Source organism: Pleurodeles waltl, chromosome 10 (assembly GCF_031143425.1).
Source record: "Pleurodeles waltl isolate 20211129_DDA chromosome 10, aPleWal1.hap1.20221129, whole genome shotgun sequence".
NCBI lineage: Eukaryota > Metazoa > Chordata > Amphibia > Caudata > Salamandridae > Pleurodeles > Pleurodeles waltl.
The window spans coordinates 232,940,394-232,961,464 of NC_090449.1; the positions used below are offsets into that span (position 1 = coordinate 232,940,394).

Here is a 21,071-nt window from a genome sequence, read left to right on the forward strand (position 1 = left end):
TTATTTTAATTATTTATAGTGTGACTTTTATTTATTTATTTATTTTTATTTGTTTTTCTCTACTACACCAGGACTAGAGTAATAAATAAATAGACATGTAAATACATAGTAAGGGAATATATGTGCAAGGAATATATTTATGGGTATAATAATATGAGAAGAAACTTAGTATTGTATAAATACAGACTTTCAAGATTTGTAATATTTGTTAAATAATAAGTATACTTTTTGTCACATTCAAATATCAGTATGCTTGCTGTTAAATAGTTAAGATAACATTTGCTGATTGTGATATAAGAAATAAAAGCATCGCTGTGTGAATATGGTGGTTATGAAGGAAGAAGCCAACTCTTGAGTAGTCTTCTGAAGACAAGATAATTATCCATGGATCTTATATTTGGGGGTAATGAATTCCATAGTTTGGCTGCTTGAACAGAGAAAGATGTACCACCTACTGTCTTTTTCTTGTATGGTGGTGTTTTAAGGTGGGGTGCTAATCTTGAGCGGAGGTTTTTTGTGGATGTGTTTGGTTATTTTGTTTCTGGTGAAAAGTGGTCCTGTTTTATGTATAGCTTTGTGGCTTATAGCTTTGTGGCTGATACAAAGCAGCTTGAAGGTGGATCTTCTGGCAACAGGTAACTAGTGTAGTGCTTTCAAGGCAGAGAAGATGTGGGATTGTGGATTTACATGTCATAGTAGCCTGGCAGCTGAGTTTTGAACACGTTGTCGTTTTTTCATAATAGAGATGATCCATGGTAGAGGCCATTTACATAATCCAGTTTGGATAGTACAAGAGAGATAGTAGTCTGCACCTTGTGTGGGAATCCGACTTGGGGGAAGATGCGTCTTTAAGGTGACAAAGCTTGATTGTGCTAATTTTTTCACTTGGGCATTCATTGTTAACCTGGAGTCCATGGTAATTCCAAGGTTTTTAACTTCCTTGGATACTTGAGGTGGCCCCAGATCGTCAGGCCCGGCGCACAGTGGGTCATAATTTTTCTAGTCGCCACATGTGAGTATTTCTGTTTTGGAAGCATTCAGTTTGAGATGGCTTCAAGTCGTCTACTGATCGACGGCTCTGAGGACACTGAAGATTTGTGAGTTTTCAATGTTTTTGGGGGCATTGCAATTTAAGTAGTATTTGTGTGTCATCTGCATAGTGTAGCATGGGAGTTAAAAATCATTGTTCAATTCTGTTAATAACATCATGTAGATGTTGAAAAGCATAGGTGAGATAATTGATCCCTGGGCGCCCCTGCTTTTGTGAGGTAGGGTTTGGAGGAGAAGGGCGGAAGAATAGATAATATTAGTTCAGTTTTGAAGGTAGGATGTAATCCAGTTGAGAGCAGTCCCTTCTATGCCGGCTTCGTGGTGTCTTTGAATTAGGGTGTCACAGTCAACAGTATCAAAGGCAGCTGAGAGGTCCAAGAGAAGTAGTGCAACAATAAATAGGAAATTGGTTCAAGAATATAAAAAGAATAAACTACCTACACATTAACCCATTCACTCCCAGGCCTTTTCCTCTCAGGTGCCAGCCCTTTATTTTTGGCTATTTGGGGCAGTTCGCGCTTAGGCTTCGTAACATGCCAAATTTGCGTCTATTTTTTTTCCAACATCCTAGGGATTCTAGAGGTACCCAGACCTTTTGGGTTCCCCTGAAGGATACCAAGAAATTAGCCAAAACACAGTGTAAATTTTTATTTTTTATTTTTAAAAATGGGGAAAAAGGGCTGCAGAGCAGGGCTTGTGTTTTTTCCCTGAAAATGGCATTAACAAGGAGTTTGCGGTGCTAAAATCACCAGCTTCCCAGATTTCGGGAACAGGCAGACTTGAATCAGAAAACCCCATTTTTCAACACAATTTTGGCATTTTACTGGGACATACCCAATTTTCACTTTTTTGTGTGCTTTCAGCCTCCTTACAGTTAGTGACAGAAATGGGTGTGAAACCAGTGCTGGATCCCAGAAAGCTAAACATTTCTGAAAAGTAGAATTCAGCAAAGGGTAATTTGTGTAGATCCTACAAGGTTCCCTACAGAAAATAACAGCTGAAATAAAAAAAATATTGAAATTGAGGTAAAAAACAGCCATTTTTCTCAACGTTTTACTCTGTAACTTTTTCCTGCAATTTCAGATTTTTTAAAGCAATATACTGTTACGTCTGCTGGACTCTTCTGGTTGCGGGATATATAGGGCTTGTAGGTTCATCTAGAACCCTAGGTACGCAGAGCCAATAAATGAGCTGCACCTTGCAGTGGGTTTTCATTCTGTACCGGGTATACAGCAATTCAGTTGCTGAAATATAAAGAGTGAAAAATAGGTATCAAGAAAACCTTTGTATTTCCAAAATGGGCACAAGATAAGGTGTTGAGAAGCAGTGGTTATTTGCACCTCTCTGAATTCCGGGGTGCCCATACTAGCATGTGAATCACAGGGCATTTCTCGAATAGACGTCCTTTTTTACACACTGTCTTACGTTTGTAAGGAAAAAATTTAGAGAAAGACAAGGGATAATAACACTTGTTTTGCTATTCTGTGTTCCCCTAAGTCTCCTGATAAAAATGGTACCGCACTTGCGTGGGTAGGCCTACTGCTCATGACAGGAATCACAACATGGACACATCACATTTTTACATTAAAATCTGACGTGTTTTTTGCAAAGTGCCTAGCTGTAGATTTTGGCCTCTAGCTCAGCCAGGACCTAGAGAAACCTACCAAACCTGCACATTTTTTAAAACTAGACACCTAGGGGAATCTAAGATGGGGTGACTTGTGGGGCACTCACCAGGTTCTGTTACCCAGAATCCTTTGCAAACCTCAAAATTTGGCTAAAAAAACACTTTTGCCTCACATTTCGGTGACACAAAGTTCTGGAATCTGAGAGGAGCCACAAATTTCCTTCCAGCCAGCATTCCCGCAAGTCTCCCGATAAAAATGGTACCTCACTTGTGTGGGAAGGCCTAGCGCCCGCAACAGGAAATGCCCCAAAACACAACGTGGACACATCACATTCTCCCAAAGAAAACAGAACTGTTATTTGCAAAGTGCCTAGCTGTGGATTTTGGCCTCTACCTCCGCCTGCACCTAGGGAAACCTACCAAACCTGCGCATTTTTGAAAACTAGACACCCGAGGGAGTCCAGGGAGGTGTGACTTGCGTGGATCCCCCAATGTTTTCTTACCCAGAATCCTCAGCAAACCTCAAATTTAGCAAAAAAATCAAAATTTTCCCACATTTCTGTGGGGGATCACTGCACTGGGACAAATTTCCTACCACCCAACGTTCCCCTCAGTCTCCAGGTAAAAATGATACCTCACTTGTGTAGGTGGGCCAAGTGCCTGTGACAAGGAAGAGCCAAAAACATGTCAAAACTGAGGGGAACCAAAGCGGGTCCAAAAGGGCAGTTTGGAAAAAAACATTTTTAGGCTGACATGTGCAGCAGAATTTTTATAGGTATAGATGAGACAATGCTGGTGGTAGGAATTTTGTGGATTCCTGCAAATTCTGGAAGGTTCCATCACAAAAATGTGGGGAAAATGTGTGATTTCCAGCAATGTTAGAGGTTTGGATATTGTGGGTAAGAAAATGGTGCAGGGTGCTTGTGAAGTACACCACCCTGGAATCACCCAGATGTTTAGTTTTTAGATGTGTCTAGGTCTTGTGGATTTTTCTAGATGGCAGCGTCCCAAAGTCCAAAAAGTTCAGCCCTCACCAGTCCAAGTAGGACGATTTTGAGAGTTAGCCAAGCTCTCATGGCCCAAATGTAAAACCAAAACCCAAAATAATCAAATGCCCTCTTGCTTGCCGTGGGATAAGATGTTTTAGTGTGCAGGGGAGAGCTGAAAGACTGTTACCCCCTTCAGTTGGGGTGGGGGCATAACTAGGCCCATACTGGTTGGTAGCCACCACCCCAGTATTTTTTTTCTTTTAATTCCCTGGCATCTAGTATGTTTTCTGCCCCTCCGGGGAATGGATGTGTGGTAATTGCCCCATCTGTCCACCGGTGGGCAGAACAACTTTGGCCTCATTTATTTGGGGTGGGAGTATGGCCAGACCCCCACCCTCCTATTTTTGAAAAAAAATCATCCCTGGTCTCTGGTGGGCTTTCTGTCTCCCTTGGTGGCAGATGGGCCTTCCAAAAATAGGCCGGGCAGATATGGCCAACACTAATTTGCCCCCTATGGGGAGTGACCCTTTCCCAGGGGGCTGCCCCCCAAACAACACACACACACACACCAATCCCTGGTGCCTAAGTGGTTTCTGCCCCTCCCCCCTGGGGCAGATCGGCGTAATAGAAATAGGCTGATCTGCCCCCAAGGGCAGCAGAAATGGCCTCAAATAAATATGCCCCCCCAGGGCAGCGACCCTTGCCTAAGGGGTCGCTCCCCTTGTGTGAAATTGGCACAAAAAAAAAAATCCCTGGTGCCTAGTGGTTTCTGCCCCCCCCTTGGGGACAGATCGGCCTAATAAAAATACACCGATCTGCCCCCAAGGGAGGCAGAAATGGCCAAAATAAATTTGCCCCCCAGGGGAACGAGCCTTGCCTAAGGGGTCCTACTCCTTGCGTGAAATTGACTAAAAAAAATAAAAATCCCTGGTGTCTATGGGTTCTGCCTCCTTGGGAGCAGATTGGCCTAACAAAAATAGGCTGATCTGCCCCCAAGGGAGGCAGAAATGGCCTACAGCAAATTTGCCCCCTAGGGGAGCGACCCTTGCCTAAGGGGTCGCACCCCACATATAAAAAAAAAAAGAAATAAAAAAATCCCTGGTGTCTAGCGTTTTCTGCCCTCCCTGGGGGCAGATCAGCCTAATTACAATAGGCCGACCTGCCTCCAAGGGGGCCAGAATTAGCCTACAGCAAAGTGGGAAGGAGCAACGCATCGCCTTCACTGCTGGGATCAACACCGAAGCATTGCTTCAGCCTGCTTCCCGCATCCTCGACGTCAACGCAAACAAGGTACTTTTGCAGTAGGCCAAAGCTGGTTCCTGTATCCGTCCTACTCTCCATCTCGGTCATCAAGAACTTTCAGATTTGACCCTGTCCAAGGCAGCCAGATAGCCCTGTTTGGCGCTTTTTTTTTTTTTAGCATTAACTTTCTGTTTATTCTTTAACAATTCGTATCTGAAGTTCTGCTTATTAGATTGTTGTCATTTTGGTCTTGTTTTCTACATTAAATTCTATTTTTCTAACTACGTGTGGTATCTTTTTCTGTGGTTTTTTAACTGTTTTACTGTTTGAAGTGTTGCACAAATACATAACACATTGCCTTTTAAGATAAGCCTTACTGCTCTGTGCAGGTCTACCAGGGGGTGAGCCCAGGTTAATTTAGTGTGTTTGTGACTTACCCTGACTAGGATTGCGGTCCCTGCTTGGACAGGGCGTATACCTCTGCCTGCCAGAAACCCAATTTCAAACAGTATGGAATAAAAGAACATGTAATTAATAGGACTAATAGAGCAGGTTAAGGTAGTACCCTCTCTATAATGGTGAGAGGATAGAGATATAAGTAGTATTGGGAGGATAAGTAGAAGAAGTGTTGTTAAGATTCAAGCAATAACTAGGCTGAATGCATTTTGTCAATAACATGCCTGTCCTTCATTTTAGCAGGATGTGAATGTTACTGATTTATCTTTCATGTTTTTATTTGCTGCAGCATTTTAATTTATAGACTCTTGAAACAATAGGCATTAAGGTGATTTATTCAGGTTACCAGCAATCCCCCTGGGGATTGCACTTAGAGGGGGCACTCTTCTAGTAGAGCTTAATAGGACTTGTTAAAGGTCAGCAGAGAAACAGATCTTGACAACAGTCTAACTGAAAACAAACAAACAAAAACAGCAATACCTTTCTGTATAATAAGGAGTCCTGAACTGTCTGAAGGTAACTGGATTTCAAGAGATTTGTCAGCTTTCATGCATAAAGCAGTAGATTGTAAATTTGGTATGTGTGCATGGTCCATTCTGTGTGTTGTTCTCATTGTCAGGAACCTGTTCAACAGTGTGACTAGAATATCTCTCACCTTTGTCTCTCACCCACTTCCCTGTGTTGAACAACAGATTTGGTTCAGCAGATGGATTGTTTTGTCGTGATGCTACATTATCTTCCACTGGTGAAATATTTGTACTAAAGCACATACTGCGATTGTTAGTCTTCCAGTATGAATGGTACCCACACCTGCTTATATAAAAGAGAGGTGAATAGCGTATTAATATATAAAGAATATTTATATATTTTGACTGAGTTTTGTAAATTTACTATTGTTTTTTTCCAGCTGAAGTCTGTAATTGAAAAAGTGATCACCCACTTCCAAGACTTTGCGGTTCTTTTTTCTGTGGTAAGTTGGATTTTAGATGAGTGCATTTGCACAAACCTCATTCTGGAATGTGTTTCCTATTTTATTCCTCTGCGTGTCACATTTATGAATTAAGGTATAGAATTTCTAATGGCATGTGTCAGATTCTCCAGTTGTGCTCTCCTGTACTTGTATGTTTTTCTTCTCCATTCCCTTTTCATCCAGCACCTCTAATCTTGAGTAAATAGAGATCTTCTAAAACAGGCTCCTGCTATCCCCTCCATAGCAAAGATTGGGTCAGCACAGCTATTCTGCAGCTACATCATTCCTTTCTTAATTTTCTGTCCTGCCGTTAGTGCATTATCTGAGAGCCTGCCATTTTTTTAAAACTTCCTCTCTCTTGTGACTTTGCAGAGCAGGTAGACCTGCAGCCTAATCTGTCTTCTTTTCCTAGGCTTCCCACCTGCTTCCACATTTGGGAGTGCCACAGATCAGCATGATTTTGTTAACTTGGTTTAAGGATTAGGAGCCTCTCCTGAGCTCCTTCTCAGGAATATTCAGTGTTTCTCCAGGACCTGTGTAGGTCCCTGTACCTAGAGACATGTGAACCTCAAAGGCTGATTGCAGGAACTGGATGAGAATCCCCATCAGGTGATGCATGGCCTTGTAGCTCAACAAACTAGGAGCCCCACTGCTAATTCAACCTGATGCCAAGTGACGCTCTGAAATTCGCACTAAGGTTTTGAGTTTGCGAGCCCATTTGGCAAATCTAAAGTGCAAGTGATACAAGGAGAACCCCTACTTCCTTGTAAACCATGCTGTGCCCCACATTAAAATGGCTTTGTTAGTTCAAGTTTTATAGATTCTTAAAAACTTGCTAAGAAGGGGGAGAAGGGTATGTTCATTAAACAATAAATGAATTAGGAAACATAAAAATGTATACTTCTTTTTCAAGACCTTTGCCTGAACTGGAATGCAAGGTATACAATTCTGGACAACTATGTAAAAAAGAATGACAGCAAGAGAAATTGAAAACCAACTGTCTGTTAAATGTAACTTTTTAAAAACTTAAATAACTATGCTTGGTGGGGCAGGAAAGGAGAGGGACAGTGAAATGCAGGGCTTTCAGTATAGGTGGCCTAGGTTGAACACGAAAGTCGTATAACTATATTCCTCAGCCATTATAACTGGGGCCAAAAGAGTCTAAAACTGTAGAGTAACCATTGGGGACAATGTTGTTATGTTAGCTTGTGTGTAAATAGACACCACACTTGGCTTTGTTTAATCATGCTTATTGGGAATATGCAGATTTATTGATCTTATTGGTTGTCACATGACTAACATAATGGTGAAAAGTGAAAGGGATGTATATTAAAACTATCTGCATTTTCCCTGTACCCTGGGGAATAATTTGGCCTTCAGTAATCTGTCAACTATGCTTAGTTTGTCCTTTGTCATTATAAATGAATAACATTTTAAAAGTCTTTTCTAGAAGTTGTTGAAAACTGACCTCCCGCTACTGTGCGCATAAATCCCGGATTCTGAAGTGACAGGCATGTGAATTTCTGCCTTGGCCTATATCAGGACAGTGTCTTTTAGTGGTGTATAAGGCCCATTGCTTTACATTGCTTCATGGAAAATGTTGACATGAATCCACCTCTTCACCCACCATTTCTAAGATGAAGATGGCTCTTTTCATGTAATTTTACATACATCATATTCTTGCCTCTGAGCCGGCTGCCTCTGCAAAGTACAGTGAACTGGAATGCAAATTGACAACATGCATGCTCAGATGAAACTCTAAGTATCCTAGAAAGGCTGCAAAGTTTTTGCTAGCTTTGGGTGATCATTACAGACTTTGACAAATTTTTAAATCTGCCTCCAAGGGCTTAGGCCTTTTTAATCCAGACCGCCATGTTCATAACCTCTGGAGCCATCATAGGGGCATCCCCAAGCCAACTGGTTTGTTGAATGGAGGTAGAGTTTAGGCCGATATTTAGGTTACGAAGATCTCCATTTTAGCCAAGATTTAAGCCAGCATTGTAAGACTTATTTACATGTAGAAGTGAATTAAGCAGATCTAAACCTCTTTTCAGTCCTTTTTCTTCAGTTACATCACCTGTATGTATATTGAACTGCAGTGTGAACAACTTGCTACTCCAAGCCAGGGGAGAAAGCATCTCTCTGCAGATATGCAGTCACATGAGTTTGCAGTAGAGAGACAAACTGGCTAGGTTTGTCTGTTTCCCGGAAGTTGAGGGTCATTGTCCCCCCAACAATTGACCCAAGCAAACATTCCCTAATATCCAGAAGTGTGAATCTGTCCCATAAGTGAGACAGGATCCCAACTGTTCATGTCCAGTGGCTTTTGATGATCTAGGTAACTTTCACTGTTTGGCAGACCTAAACCACTACATCCCTGACAGTACTGATAATTTGCAGTTTTATCAGTCAATCAGGATTTCAGTCAATTGGGATTTATAAAGCATGGCTAATCACCCAATAGGGTATCCAGGCGCTTGCAGGTCCCGGAGACTTATTCGAAGAGCCAGGTTTAGAGGGCCATTTCGAATTCTGACAGTAAGGTGATGGTCCCGAGGTGCGTGGGGAGGCTGTTCAAGGTTTTTGCTGCGCTGTGAGAGAAGGAGCGTCCTCTACTGCTGGGACGGAGTATGGGCAAGTAAAAGGGAGGCACAGCGTAGCTTTCTCGATGGTTGGTAGAAGTTCAGAAGGTGGTTACTGTATGAAGGTCCTTGGGTGTGTAGAGCCTTGTATGCATGGGTCAGCAGCTTGAATTGGCATCTCTTCTGTACAGGGAGCCAGTGGAGTTGCCTGAGGTGGGGTGTGATGTGGGTTTGTCGGGGAAGGCTGAGTATGAGTCTGGCTGCAGGGTTATGTATTGTCTGAAGTCTCTGTAGGTTGTGTGGGGGTGATTCCTACGAGGGTGTTGCTGTAGTCCAGTCAGCTGCTGATGAGTGCCTGTGTCACGGTGCATCTCGTGTGTAGGGGTGAAGATCTTATGTAGCATGCACAAAGTGAGGAAGCAGGCGGAGGAGAGTGCGTTGATCTCTGATTTCATGCTGAGCTTGTTGTCAGTGATGATTCTGAGGTTTCTGGCGTGGTCAGAGGAAGTGGGTGTGGTTCCTAGGTCTGATGGCCACCAGGAGTCGTTCCATGTGTTGCTGCTGTTGGCAAAGGTCAGTACTTCTGTCTTGTCTGTGTGCAGCTGCAGGTAGTTGTTTTTCATCCAGTCAGTGATGCTTTTCATCCATTTATGGAAGTTGGTTCTGGTGGAGAATGAGTCGTCAGTGAGTGAGAGGATGAGCTGGGTGGCGTCTGCATAGAAAATGTTGTTTTCATGAATTATAAAACACTGTTAGTATGTGGATCTGTCCTTGGAAAATAAAGCTGTATCTCACTTGTACTTCAGAATGAAATAAAGAAGAAGGCTGCAGAGAAAAGTATGTATTTACTGCTGAGTAAGATGGGCAAAGGCTTTTGCATGATGGTGGAGGACTGTCCAATTTTCCTAATGCCATCTCCTTTTAATTGAGGGCTCCACATCTTATGCTTCTAAATGGGGAAATATTTTCAAGAGGGGAACCTGGTGTCATGGGAAAACTGAGATGGAGTAGAGGATTAAGGGACACTCATTCAGTAAAGAAAGAGGCTGCCTTTAGTTGGCTTTTGTATCCCAGTTGCCCTTTCATTGGTTTTGTATTTCTTTTCATGTTCATGGTGGGAATGGGGAAGAACTAAGCAAATTGCCACACGGTGTGCCCACTATTACAGGTACAGGACAATCTTTTATTTGGTTGATGCAGATCAATATTCTTGCAGTTCTCCAAGAATTGTGGAGTTGTTCAGTGTTAGAGGGTACAGTGTAGCAGTCCTTATTGCCTGAAGTGCTATACCAATCCAGCTATGCCTGTATACAACCAGTATATCTTGTGGTCTGATTCGAATAGTGCACACTGTAGTCTAGAGCCATACAAGGACCTCGTTCTTCAAGGTATCTTTTGACTTCTGTCTTGTTGGCTTTGTGCATTATTGTAGGAGGTTTCTTGGGCTTTTATTCCATACTCAAAGACCTCTTTTTCACCCCAGGCTTTGTTCTGTGCGCTGGTTTTTGCACAAACCCACTTAGGGGTTCCTAACATGGCTGCATGGGTTCTAATCTCTACTTCAGCCCCTGCTGAGGTCTCCCTGTCATTCCCTAGCAGACATCTTACTGGTATGACAGAAGACAGGCCACCTTCTTTTGGTCTGTAACCCCTCCCCAGTCCAAGGACATCATAGCCATGGGATGAACCTTGGTAATGTAATCAGCATTGATAACTGAATGTGTCTACCCAGTTAAGTACTATTCTGAGCATATCAGTTTTTCAGTCACCATGGTGACACTTGCACCTGTATCCCTCAGTGCTTCTACTTCAGCCCCATTGATGAGTGGCTTTTGTCTGTAGTTTTCCAGATTACTGGGCCAGACAGCTAGGATACCCATACCCACCCTACCCTCTGAGTAAAAGTAGCTTCAGTGTGCTCCCTGCCTTGATCAGGGTACACCAAGAATCCCACCTAGAGACTAGCAACCCTTGTCGGTGCTGGACTAGTGGTAACCCTTTTGGAACAAGTTGAGTCCCCAGTTTAGTGTCCATCTTGTTTACAGAAATGGTACCAGGCATTCTTCTGATCCCAGTTTTTACCCTGGTACCCACCCTTGTATTGAGAAGTACCTCAGGTGCCACTCTCCTGAACAGGTTTTTGGGGACCTTTGGAAGATTCTTTGGGTTTTTCTTTGTGTCCCACATCTTTCCTGTGGGGGTAGTAGTAACCCCTTTCTTTTGGACACCCTTGTTTTGACCCAGTGGTCAGCCTTCTTCCCCAACACTTGATGAGAGACTAACCCCAAGTCCACTAGGTCCTAATGCACTTTTTGAGATGTACAGTTACTTAACAAATGCTCTTTCAATATAAAATTATACAGCCCATCACAATCTTGCATTTTTGGCTTCTAGGGCTGCTCTTTTGGCTAGTCTCTCAAGATATACATCTTGATCATCTAGTTCTTCTGTGACCCTTGAGTAGCCTGACCTAACCCCTAAAGGGGAGGACACTCCAAGTATAGGTTTAGGATATAGGTTTCTGGTTTGTTCCTCGTCCCCTCTGGTTAGGATAGGGGCTATCCCTTTGAGTACAGACTACAGAGACATTGTCACTGTCTACCTCCAGTTTAGGGGTTACATAACGTTTTGCCAACCGGGCTGCATCAAATTCCGCAAGGGCCTTCTGGAGACTTACTTTTGTAGGGTTTGAGCCAGTTGCAACTTTACTGGCTTTACAGAGGTTCCTTAGCTGCCGCATACTAAGCTGCAGATAAGAGTCAGGTTGAGCTCCTGCACAATTTCCTCTGAGCCAGACATGCTTAACACAATTGGGAAAGTTTTAAAACATCAAGTAAAAAAAGATTCTAAGACTTTTAAGGCCTAGCTTACCAGTACGCTTTTTAAAAATGTAAAGTAATGGAGTGGGGGACTTAACACAAGGCCGTACCAGTTCAATTTAGACAATTTGGAGAAAAAAACCGAAAAATCACAACTTTTGAAAAACATATTTTTGACTTATGTCAATTGTGGATTTCTAAGTGGAATTTCCTATTGACCACATGGCATCAGAAAATACAACGTCTTGTATCCCATCACTGCCGCCAAATGTAGGAAGCTGCTTTCTGCGTAGTGGGAAAATGTAAGGGCACACCATGCAAAAAGTCCAGACGACCCCTGTTTGGTTTACAGGGCTTACTCCCTACTGCTGTATTAGTGCTAGTGTGGTTGAGAAGCTTAAGATTATCAGAGGGGAGTGTTAAGCACTTGTTGCATGCACAGAGTCAAATGATACACACACTCAATAAGAAATCTGACACCAATTTATAAAAATAACACAGATTTTTATATATTTTTAGACACCAAGATCAATCATAACAGGTTAGTACTTTTGAAGTTATGAATTTTAGAAGAAGCAGTAAAAATACACAAATAACAGTTTTGAGGCGGTTGCCTCGAAAACGGTAATGTTATCCTATGGGAAGAAAGACATATACTGCAAACAGGTACTTGTAGTCAGAGTTCGGATGCCCTTTGGAACTTGAGGTGCTAGGGGACCAAGGTCCAAGGAACCACCAACAAGTTCAGTTTACCTGCCCTGGCGTGTCGGGGGCAGAAGGGCTGGATGGGTTAGTAGACTCGAACACTACTCTGGTTGAAATAAAGGGACACCTATGAACACTGGGTACATGGGTGGACTTGGGGACAAGTCCAGCAGAACCCACAGCGAAGCTCAGGTTGTGAGGGCCTTTAGAGCAAGGAGGCGCGGTTGGTAGTCGTAAACCCTGGCTATGGGGTAGGAGGGCTCAGGTGAAGAGATGTTTGGGCGGCTGGCCACTTGTGTTGGAGGCTCTCACGTGCTTGGGTTGAGCTGCTGAGGGAAACAAAAACACAGCAGCAGGGCCAGTCTCAGTATGGCCTCATCAGTTCTGAAGTCCCTCGTTGGGCAGGTCGGTTTTAAAGACACTAGTGGCAAATGCTCCTGTATTCAGGTTATTGGTTCAGGGAAGCTCCTGGGAGGGTCTAGCATCTTGAAACTTGGTAGAGACATGGGGCTGACCTCTTAGAGCAACAAAGCATGATGCTTTCTCAGTGGACCCGATGGCCAGCAAAACAATGTACTGGACAAATGCTTTTGGTGTCTCCAGATACACAGAATGTCTCTTCCACCCCAAGGGAGATGTTAGATGGTTGGCAAAGTGCTGGACAGTCTAACAAGGGCTTGGTTGGATGCACAACCTTTGGACAAGCCAGGTTGGTGCAATTGTCGAGGTACCAGAAGCAGGGCAGGGTTTGGCAGCAAGTCTGGTGTAAGTCCTCAGTTCTCATGATGACTCCTCTCTTTGTCCTCCTTTTCTTCACAGGAAGTCGAATCTATCGTTCTGGTTTGGGGGGGTCGCCTAAATATTCAATTTAGGGGTGTTAATGGGAGTGTAGTGTAGTACTCAATGGGCCACTTACCCCTGGGGTGTCTACACCACCGTATATGACCACTTCCCCTGAGGAGTGGACATAATCCTAATCTGGAATTCCTAGTTACACCAAAACCAAGAGGATGAAACCCTTCTTTGACTGTCCACTTCAGGTGGCCAGCCTGTAAGTGTGACAGGCCTTTTGAATACCTAATTTCCTTCCTGCTGTGGTACGAGTTGGCCCGCAGGGCGAGGTGTTCCACAGGTCTAGGGGGAAGCCAGTGTTGCTTATCAACGGTGGAAGAGGCTTTGAAGCCTCTGGCCTTAATAAACTAAATTCACTAGCCATCCTGCTGGAGTAGGTGGGATCACCTACCGCTGGGCAGGAATTGTTTCTGGCCTCCTGAGAGTCCGGCTGTCACCTGTAGGGGGCTAGAAACTTGTCTGTGGCAGCAGGCTGGACTGTATCAGTCAGCCAGCACACGCAGTGACTAGTACAGATACAGGGGGCACCTCTAAGGTCTTCATAAATCTGATACTGGCACCAGTATGAATTTATTAAGACAAGGTGTTTGATACCAAACACCCCTATTTTCAGTGAAGTTGTCATGTACCTGGGAAACTCGCAATAACCAGTACCCACTACATATTCTCATAATGGCTGCCTGAACACTTGCAATGTCTAGCAATGGAACTAGATGTTACAGTGGCACATCTCCTCATGCAGAAGTGTCCTCACATGTACTATAATGCATCCTTACTTAGGGCACTAAGGCCTGCTGTAGGGGTGACTTACATATAGTAGATTCAGTGTGAGTGAGCTTTGCACACAGGGGAGGTGCAATGTTTTGTTGTCGGAATGGCTTGCACCATTTCACGCATCCTGCAGTGGCAGTCTGCATGCGGTTTATGTGTGGGTCACTTAGGGTGGAATAATACATGCTGCAGCCCTTAGGGATCCTCTTTAGTAACCATGCCCTGGGTACCAGGGGTACCATTTACTAGGGACTTACACGGGTGCTAAAGTCCTTGCCAATTGGGGTACAATTAAACATCTTTCTTGTTTTAGGGGAGAGAGCACTGGCACTGGGGTCTGGTTAGCAGGGCCCCAGTGCACTACCAATCAACAACATCAATATCAGTGAGCTAAAAGTAGGGGTGACCATGTCAAAAAGAGGCACTTTCCTACAATTATTAAACTTAAAATTCCTCCTTTCGTGAATCAACCATTACATTAAATTTTGGGCATTCACACTTTGTTCTGTTCCCATTTCCACTGTTGTTCTGCTTTTAAATCCTTCGCCATTAAATGTGTAAATACTTTTGGGCTTCACTTTTCTTTATTGCAGTGTGACACATAACATTTACCAAACTCCTTATCTTATTTACTTTACCCATCTGCACTGTTGCTGTCTTCAGTGTTCTTTGGTCCGTTTCTCCTACCCTTGGTCTGTCTGAAACATTTCTCTTCTTTGATTCATTCCAAGAATGCTCCATACATTTGCAATCTTGTAGGTTGTCTAAGTTCATTTTTTTAGTCGGTTATTAGGCAGTCTTAAATTGCTATAACCCCCCCCCCCCCCCCCCCCCCCCCACACACACACATCCCTGTAATATTTTCCTAAATTTTCTCTGTACTTACACCCTGGTCTCTAGGACTCCATGTAGCACATCCTCATGTAATGGATGGACATTATGCTTCAATAGGATTGGAACATACCAGAAATACCTGTCTGATTTGGGACCATTACAGTGGTGCATTGAAGGTTTCAAAATCAGTGCAGCCACAAGCCCAAGGGCCCAAGACATCTTTGCATCCCTTCCTCCCAGTAATTGTTTTTGGCCAGTGTCTGCATGGATGGATGACGGATGTGAACACGGGTGAACTCCCCAGAGGCTTCATGATGGTCATCCTGGGATGAATTTTGTCAAAAATGTTCAATTGATTTCAAAGCAATGATTCCTGGGACATGGAGTGAGTGGGGCTGGGGAATATGGAGCAGGCCAGGGGAAACTTGTGAAACAATTAAAGACAGTACATTAAGAAATTATATTGTAAATCAAGCATGCTTTGTAAAAAGGGTAACAAAATAATTTGAAACAAAAAGTAGCAACACACACACAACTGTGACTACATTTTGTGTTTTGGCCTTGGCTACATGCAAAAACTACCAATTGCAAAAAGACTAAAACGCTGCTGTATTAGCCCTACATTTGCCTCCCCCTGCTCAAATTCTTGTGGATTAGCAATAGCTTAATATAAAATTGCAAATCAGATTCAAAGCTCCAGGCACCATCATCGCAATCATTGTTGGGTAAACTTCTCAATATTTTCAAGACAGCAGTCAACCTCAACTTCCTTTCATAATTTTCCATCACATTCCCTGATCAAGCCCAGCCCAAGAATACCTTAATTTGCACAAGAGAACAAATGGGGCATAAGTCCCCACAGCTAACCAGAGGCTGTAGGACTCCCAAACACTTGCCATGCAGACAGTCACTCCGTTGCCAAATTGAACAAATTCTAGAAATACTTCTCTATGGCTATGAAGAATGAACAGTCCAGAAAGACCACCAGCAAGCAAAAGAACCAATAAAAATGAAGTAAAAGCTTGGATACCTGTAAGATTAAGGATTATACAAACGCAACGCAATGCAATACAGTATAATGACAAACATATTTTAGGTGTATAGACATTATAACTTGATATCTGGACCATGCATACAAACACGTTGCATTACCCGACACCTCACTTAAACATCAGTTTAGCCCCTGTTAGTATGCTACTCACTTAGTGTTGTTTGCAGGAGCGTAATGGACGCTCCGCAACCCTTGCTGTGCATTGGTGCCACAAATCTTCAAGCAGCCCCCAAAACTTCAGCGGCCCCCATTCAGCATATGGTCTATGAAAATCTGTGACGTATGTGACATACAATGGCTACTCATCACATTCTTCAGGGGGCCCCCATCATTTTGCCTTATGCCACTGTGTGGGGGGCCCTCATTTCAGAGCGTATGGCCCTTTTACTCCTCTCGAGCGGGGCTGAGTTTTGGTAAAGAAGGCTTCTATACATAAATATCAATCACATCTATAGAAGACTCTAAAGTGCACATTTGGGAAGCATACACCTCTAAGAGGGGCTTCACATTTACATTAGTAAAATGCGATCATAGGCAGACTTGTTTGGCCCCTGAACTGAACAATACCCGTGAATGGTTTTGCTTACTTATAGCACATTGATTCCACTTTTTAAAGGCGTACTCACAGTAATGCACAGAATGAATTTGTTTCCTGACACAAATGTTTATCTTATTTTAGGAGAAATTCTTACCTTTCTTGGACATGTTCCAGAAGGAGACTGTGAGGGTTGAGGTTTGCAAGTGTATCATGGAAGCTTTCATCAGGCAAGTATAATGTATTCTAATGAGCTGAAGTGCTGCCTGGAAAATCAAAGCCTACCAGTGAGGATTATTAGAGGAAAACTAACCTACTGCTTCTTGTGCCCCTTGGCATTCTGAAGATATTCTTTGTAACTTAGGCACATACATTATTCTTGAAAGTGAGATGTAACAGCATAGCTTTGCATGTATTAGCAGTCACAAATGCAGGTTTCAGCTGTTCAACTTGTAAAGTAATATTAGCCCAATGGAAGAATCTGCTGCTAGCAAAGCCAAAGGAAATTTTCATTTATCCTTTGTAGTAGTTTTCATTAAAATGTCCCACGTATAACTTAAGTATTCTTTGCTGCATGCCCTTTTTAAGTTTTATATAACAAATTAGTTTATTGATGATTCCACTTCAGCATGCTTATCCTTGTGATGCTTGTGATACAGCCGTGAAGTACAAAGAAAGCTATGAAAAATACCTAACAAATTGAAAGGATAGTGGGCTCCAACTATCACCATAGGTGGTCATCAACCACCTTTCAAAAAGTGGATTTTTTCTGTAATTTGCATAGCTACATAATTGGTTAGATTGTGTGTCAATGTTGTCTCAAAGGCTTCCACGGTTCATGCACAAAGGTCCACCCTATATTAACACAGTTTGTACAGAGTAGGACAAGCATGTTGTAATCTGAGGCATGGTCACAGTGGACAGTGGGGAGGTTGCTTGCACTTGTTACTGTTTAAAAGATTGCATTATGAGGGCTGTGTTTTCTCTTTTTTCATAATACGATGCTCTAATTGTTATGGGTGGGTAGAGGGCGGAACAAAGCCGGAAACAGAAAATCACATCACAGTGTATCCTCAAGTCACATAAACTAAATATCATTTGTTAGATTGCATATGATGGCCGCATATGGCACTGATGGTAAAGGCCTTTGGGGCTGTTCTTTTGACGTCATAGCAAGAGAATCTTTTAAAGTATATCTAAGGTTATGGTCACCATATCAGTCTCAAGGCACTAATTGAAGTTTACATGGTCAAATGACAAGTTAGTCAAAATTTTACTCTGATATTCCTACTTCAAACTACTTCTTCAATGTTGCATGCATAGTTTATTTTACAGCAGGTGTCAGACTTACCACCAGTCATATTTAACAGCTTCAAATATTTCACATTTATCAGTGATTATTGCGATATAACTAGATTGCTGCTACAAAATTTCAGTAAAGCTTAAGATGATATGTAAATAATAATGGAAAATGAACAGGTAAGCAGGGGGACTTTTTAAAATTCAAGCTTGTCACCCATACATCTCTGTGTGGACCCTCGGCATATTGAACTGTTTTATAGTCCTGGCCCCGTGATAAACCTCTGTAAAAAAAAAAATGCTGTCCAAAGATTTTCATTTTTGATTTGTGTTTTTGTATCATTGGAGAAGTAATTTAGCTTGGGTAGACCTTGCTAATGCGGGACTTTTTTTTTCTGGACTACATTTTTAAAAATGGCGGATGTGTTGCAGTGATGATGTAATATTTCAGGAAGCATGGGACTAGCATACTTCATTTTGGTGTCAAAACATAGGTTTTGGGGGCCAAGTAGTCTTATAGAGACAGATAATAACTCCTCAGAGCAACCTTTCCTCCATTTTCCAAAATGGCAGCTCTATAATGATGTATTTTTGTCATCATATTGGTAATTTATTTTAATATTTTTTTTGTTTCAGGTTTTCCATTGATTCAAATTTGTAAACATGAGCGAAGCAGGTAGTAGCAGAGGTTCTTTACCTCCTGAAAGAGTGTTGCTAACTACAAAATCTGAGGACTCCATCAACAAAGAAAAATGTGCCCTATGCCAAACTAATCCAAAAGAAAAGCTAATGTCAACTGTGGCCGGACAGAAGGGAGTTCGAGATGCTGCAGAAATACGACAAGATGAAGTTCACAAAAGATTGAAACTGATTGGTGAAGAGGATCAAACATTTTATCATTGTAACAACAAGTGCTACAAGTCGTATACAATGATAAAAAGCCTGGAATAAAATAGCAGAAACCAGTGAATCACAACAAGAATCCGAGTCTTCTGAGAAAGCAACAACAACCAAACCAAATGCCCATCCACTTAGAAGATCTACTGCTACCCCACGTCCATCTCCAACAACTGATCAGAAAGCAGAGGATCTTCAATGTTATCTGTGGTTTAGCCGCAACAAGGGCCAAAGGGATTGGCAAAAGAACAAAGTACAGTGTATGTGAGTCTCAAAGGGAAAACATGTTTTTATATGGATCTAGTTTAGATTACGTTTTCAGCTGAGTAACTGATCTAAACAGCGAGGTGTGAATGTATTTTCAGCGGATTTGCATGCCCACCCCAACTGCATGCTTGCATACATTTGATAATATGAATTTACAGTGAGCTCCCAGCAGCAACGTAACTGCCGGCCTTCAGTTAAGTTTGCACTCTTTGAAAAAGCAAATTAAGTTTTAAAGCGGCTCTTGAGTGCTGGCTACGGGTTCACACTCAGTGGGATCAGAGAAATAATGATGTATTGATCCATAATAATGAAATTAAAAAAATTCTGGTGAGAATGTACAATTACAGAATTTTGTCTGCCTAACACAAAGAATGAGCCACTAATGGTGTTCTCAGCTGATTTGACTCCTGAAGATCGTGCTGGCAAAATAAGATCACAGGATTCAGTAAGATCAGCAGAAACCATTTTATGAAATGTCCTGAAAGGTTTAGATTTTGGTTTTAATGACACATTTTGGGATGCCCCAGACATCTGCAAATCATGGGAGTCAACATGAATACCTGATGTTGTCTTAACATTTTTTTTACCAGATTGTTTAAAATCAGCAAAGCAAAACTGTTACAAACGAAAGTTCTTGAGTTCAGAACAGAAGCCAACAACATTTATGGTGGCTTTGAAGCTACAGGTGAAGAAATGTCCGACAATCCCATGAACCGACAGGCTTATGCTGTGCAAATGTACTGTTTCCAAAACAAGTTTTATGAATTACATTACTGCAAATGGAAGCCCCACTACACATGATGACTGTCCATGCAGTCTATGACCATTGCAAAAGTAGGGAGATAATCACTTCAATGGATAGGATTGGTGTATCAACAAGTTATAATGACATAGTACGGAGCAGGAACCTGTTAGCAGCTCATGCTGTAAAAATCTTGGGAATCTGACAGCACACCACTTCCAAGTCACTTTACCAGGAAAGAATTTACACTTGCTGCTCTTGATAATTTTGATTTTGAAGACAGCTCTTCTTTGTCTGGAACAACAAGGACAAATAATACTGCCATGGTGCTTTTTCAAGACTGTACCAATGAAGTAGTTGCTGGAAAACAAGCTGGTTCAGCTGTAGGCAAAAACAACAAAGCTGCAAACATATAACCCACCTGCTTTGCCAACGTTTGCCAAATCAGTACAAGCCGTCAACACGTCCGAGTCTACCAGAAAGTTTCAAAGTGGCTGAGGACATGGATCTTCTTCAACATGATATTGAATTTATGATATTGCTTATTCAGTGGGGACTGAAGGATGGGAAAAAGCCAGTTCCTACATGGGCTGGAATTCATGTTCTGATCTCCCCGAAGACCATTCCACTGAAAAAGGTTGGGTTTTTACCAGTAATACAATCTCCAGTCACAAACTATGCAACAGTATACACAGCTCTAAAAAACAATGTGCATGCTCAGCTAGAAGACCATCCTATCCTTCCAAATTTCTGCGATGAAGGTATTTTCTGTATTGTAGTTGACATTTTTATGAGCAATCCAATAGAATTTGATGATCTTTATCCAATGATGTGCATTTTCCACATGATAAAAGTTGTGTTGTGGTGTGCAGGAAGTTATCTTTATGGATGTGGCACCTATTGAGGCTGAAATCTTTGGAAGCAAAACTGTCCAGTCAGTATTGAGTGGAACTTATTATGTTTGCTCATTACAAGGTTATATCTGAGGCTAACAAAACATTGCATTGGAATGCTTTCTGGAACAAGAATGACAAATTAGGTTTTGCATATCTTATCTCAGAAATGAACAAGGCACAGGGTGCACTTCATTCAAAAGACATAATGCAAAGCCAGGCAATGTTCAATACACTCAAATGTTCAAAATCAGAAAACCTGATAACCAAGTTTGTAGAGTTTGTCAAAGAATGTGAAGAAAAATCAGAACTTTGCTAGTATTGGGGACATTTTTTACACATAACTCTAGAGAACAACTTAGTACACGCTGATCGGGAAGGTGATTGGGAGCTGCACCTGAGGATTGTGGAGTCAGAGATTGCTGTATTTCGCAAATTCGATTGCATAAACCACCTGAGATATGGGTCCTGGTATTTGGAAAGAATGAAG

General features: G+C 42.2%; 1 protein-coding gene across 1 annotated transcript in view; it reads left to right on the top strand.

The window, feature by feature from the left end:
* The window catches only part of VPS35L (VPS35 endosomal protein sorting factor like), a 430,244-nt gene that overhangs the window by 181,859 nt on the left and 227,314 nt on the right, over positions 1 to 21,071 (top strand). Inside the window, exons 20-21 of the mRNA XM_069210247.1 lie at positions 6,272 to 6,334; positions 16,628 to 16,713. Coding sequence (XP_069066348.1) covers positions 6,272 to 6,334; positions 16,628 to 16,713 — 149 coding nt within the window. The remainder of the gene's footprint in view (positions 1 to 6,271; positions 6,335 to 16,627; positions 16,714 to 21,071) is intronic.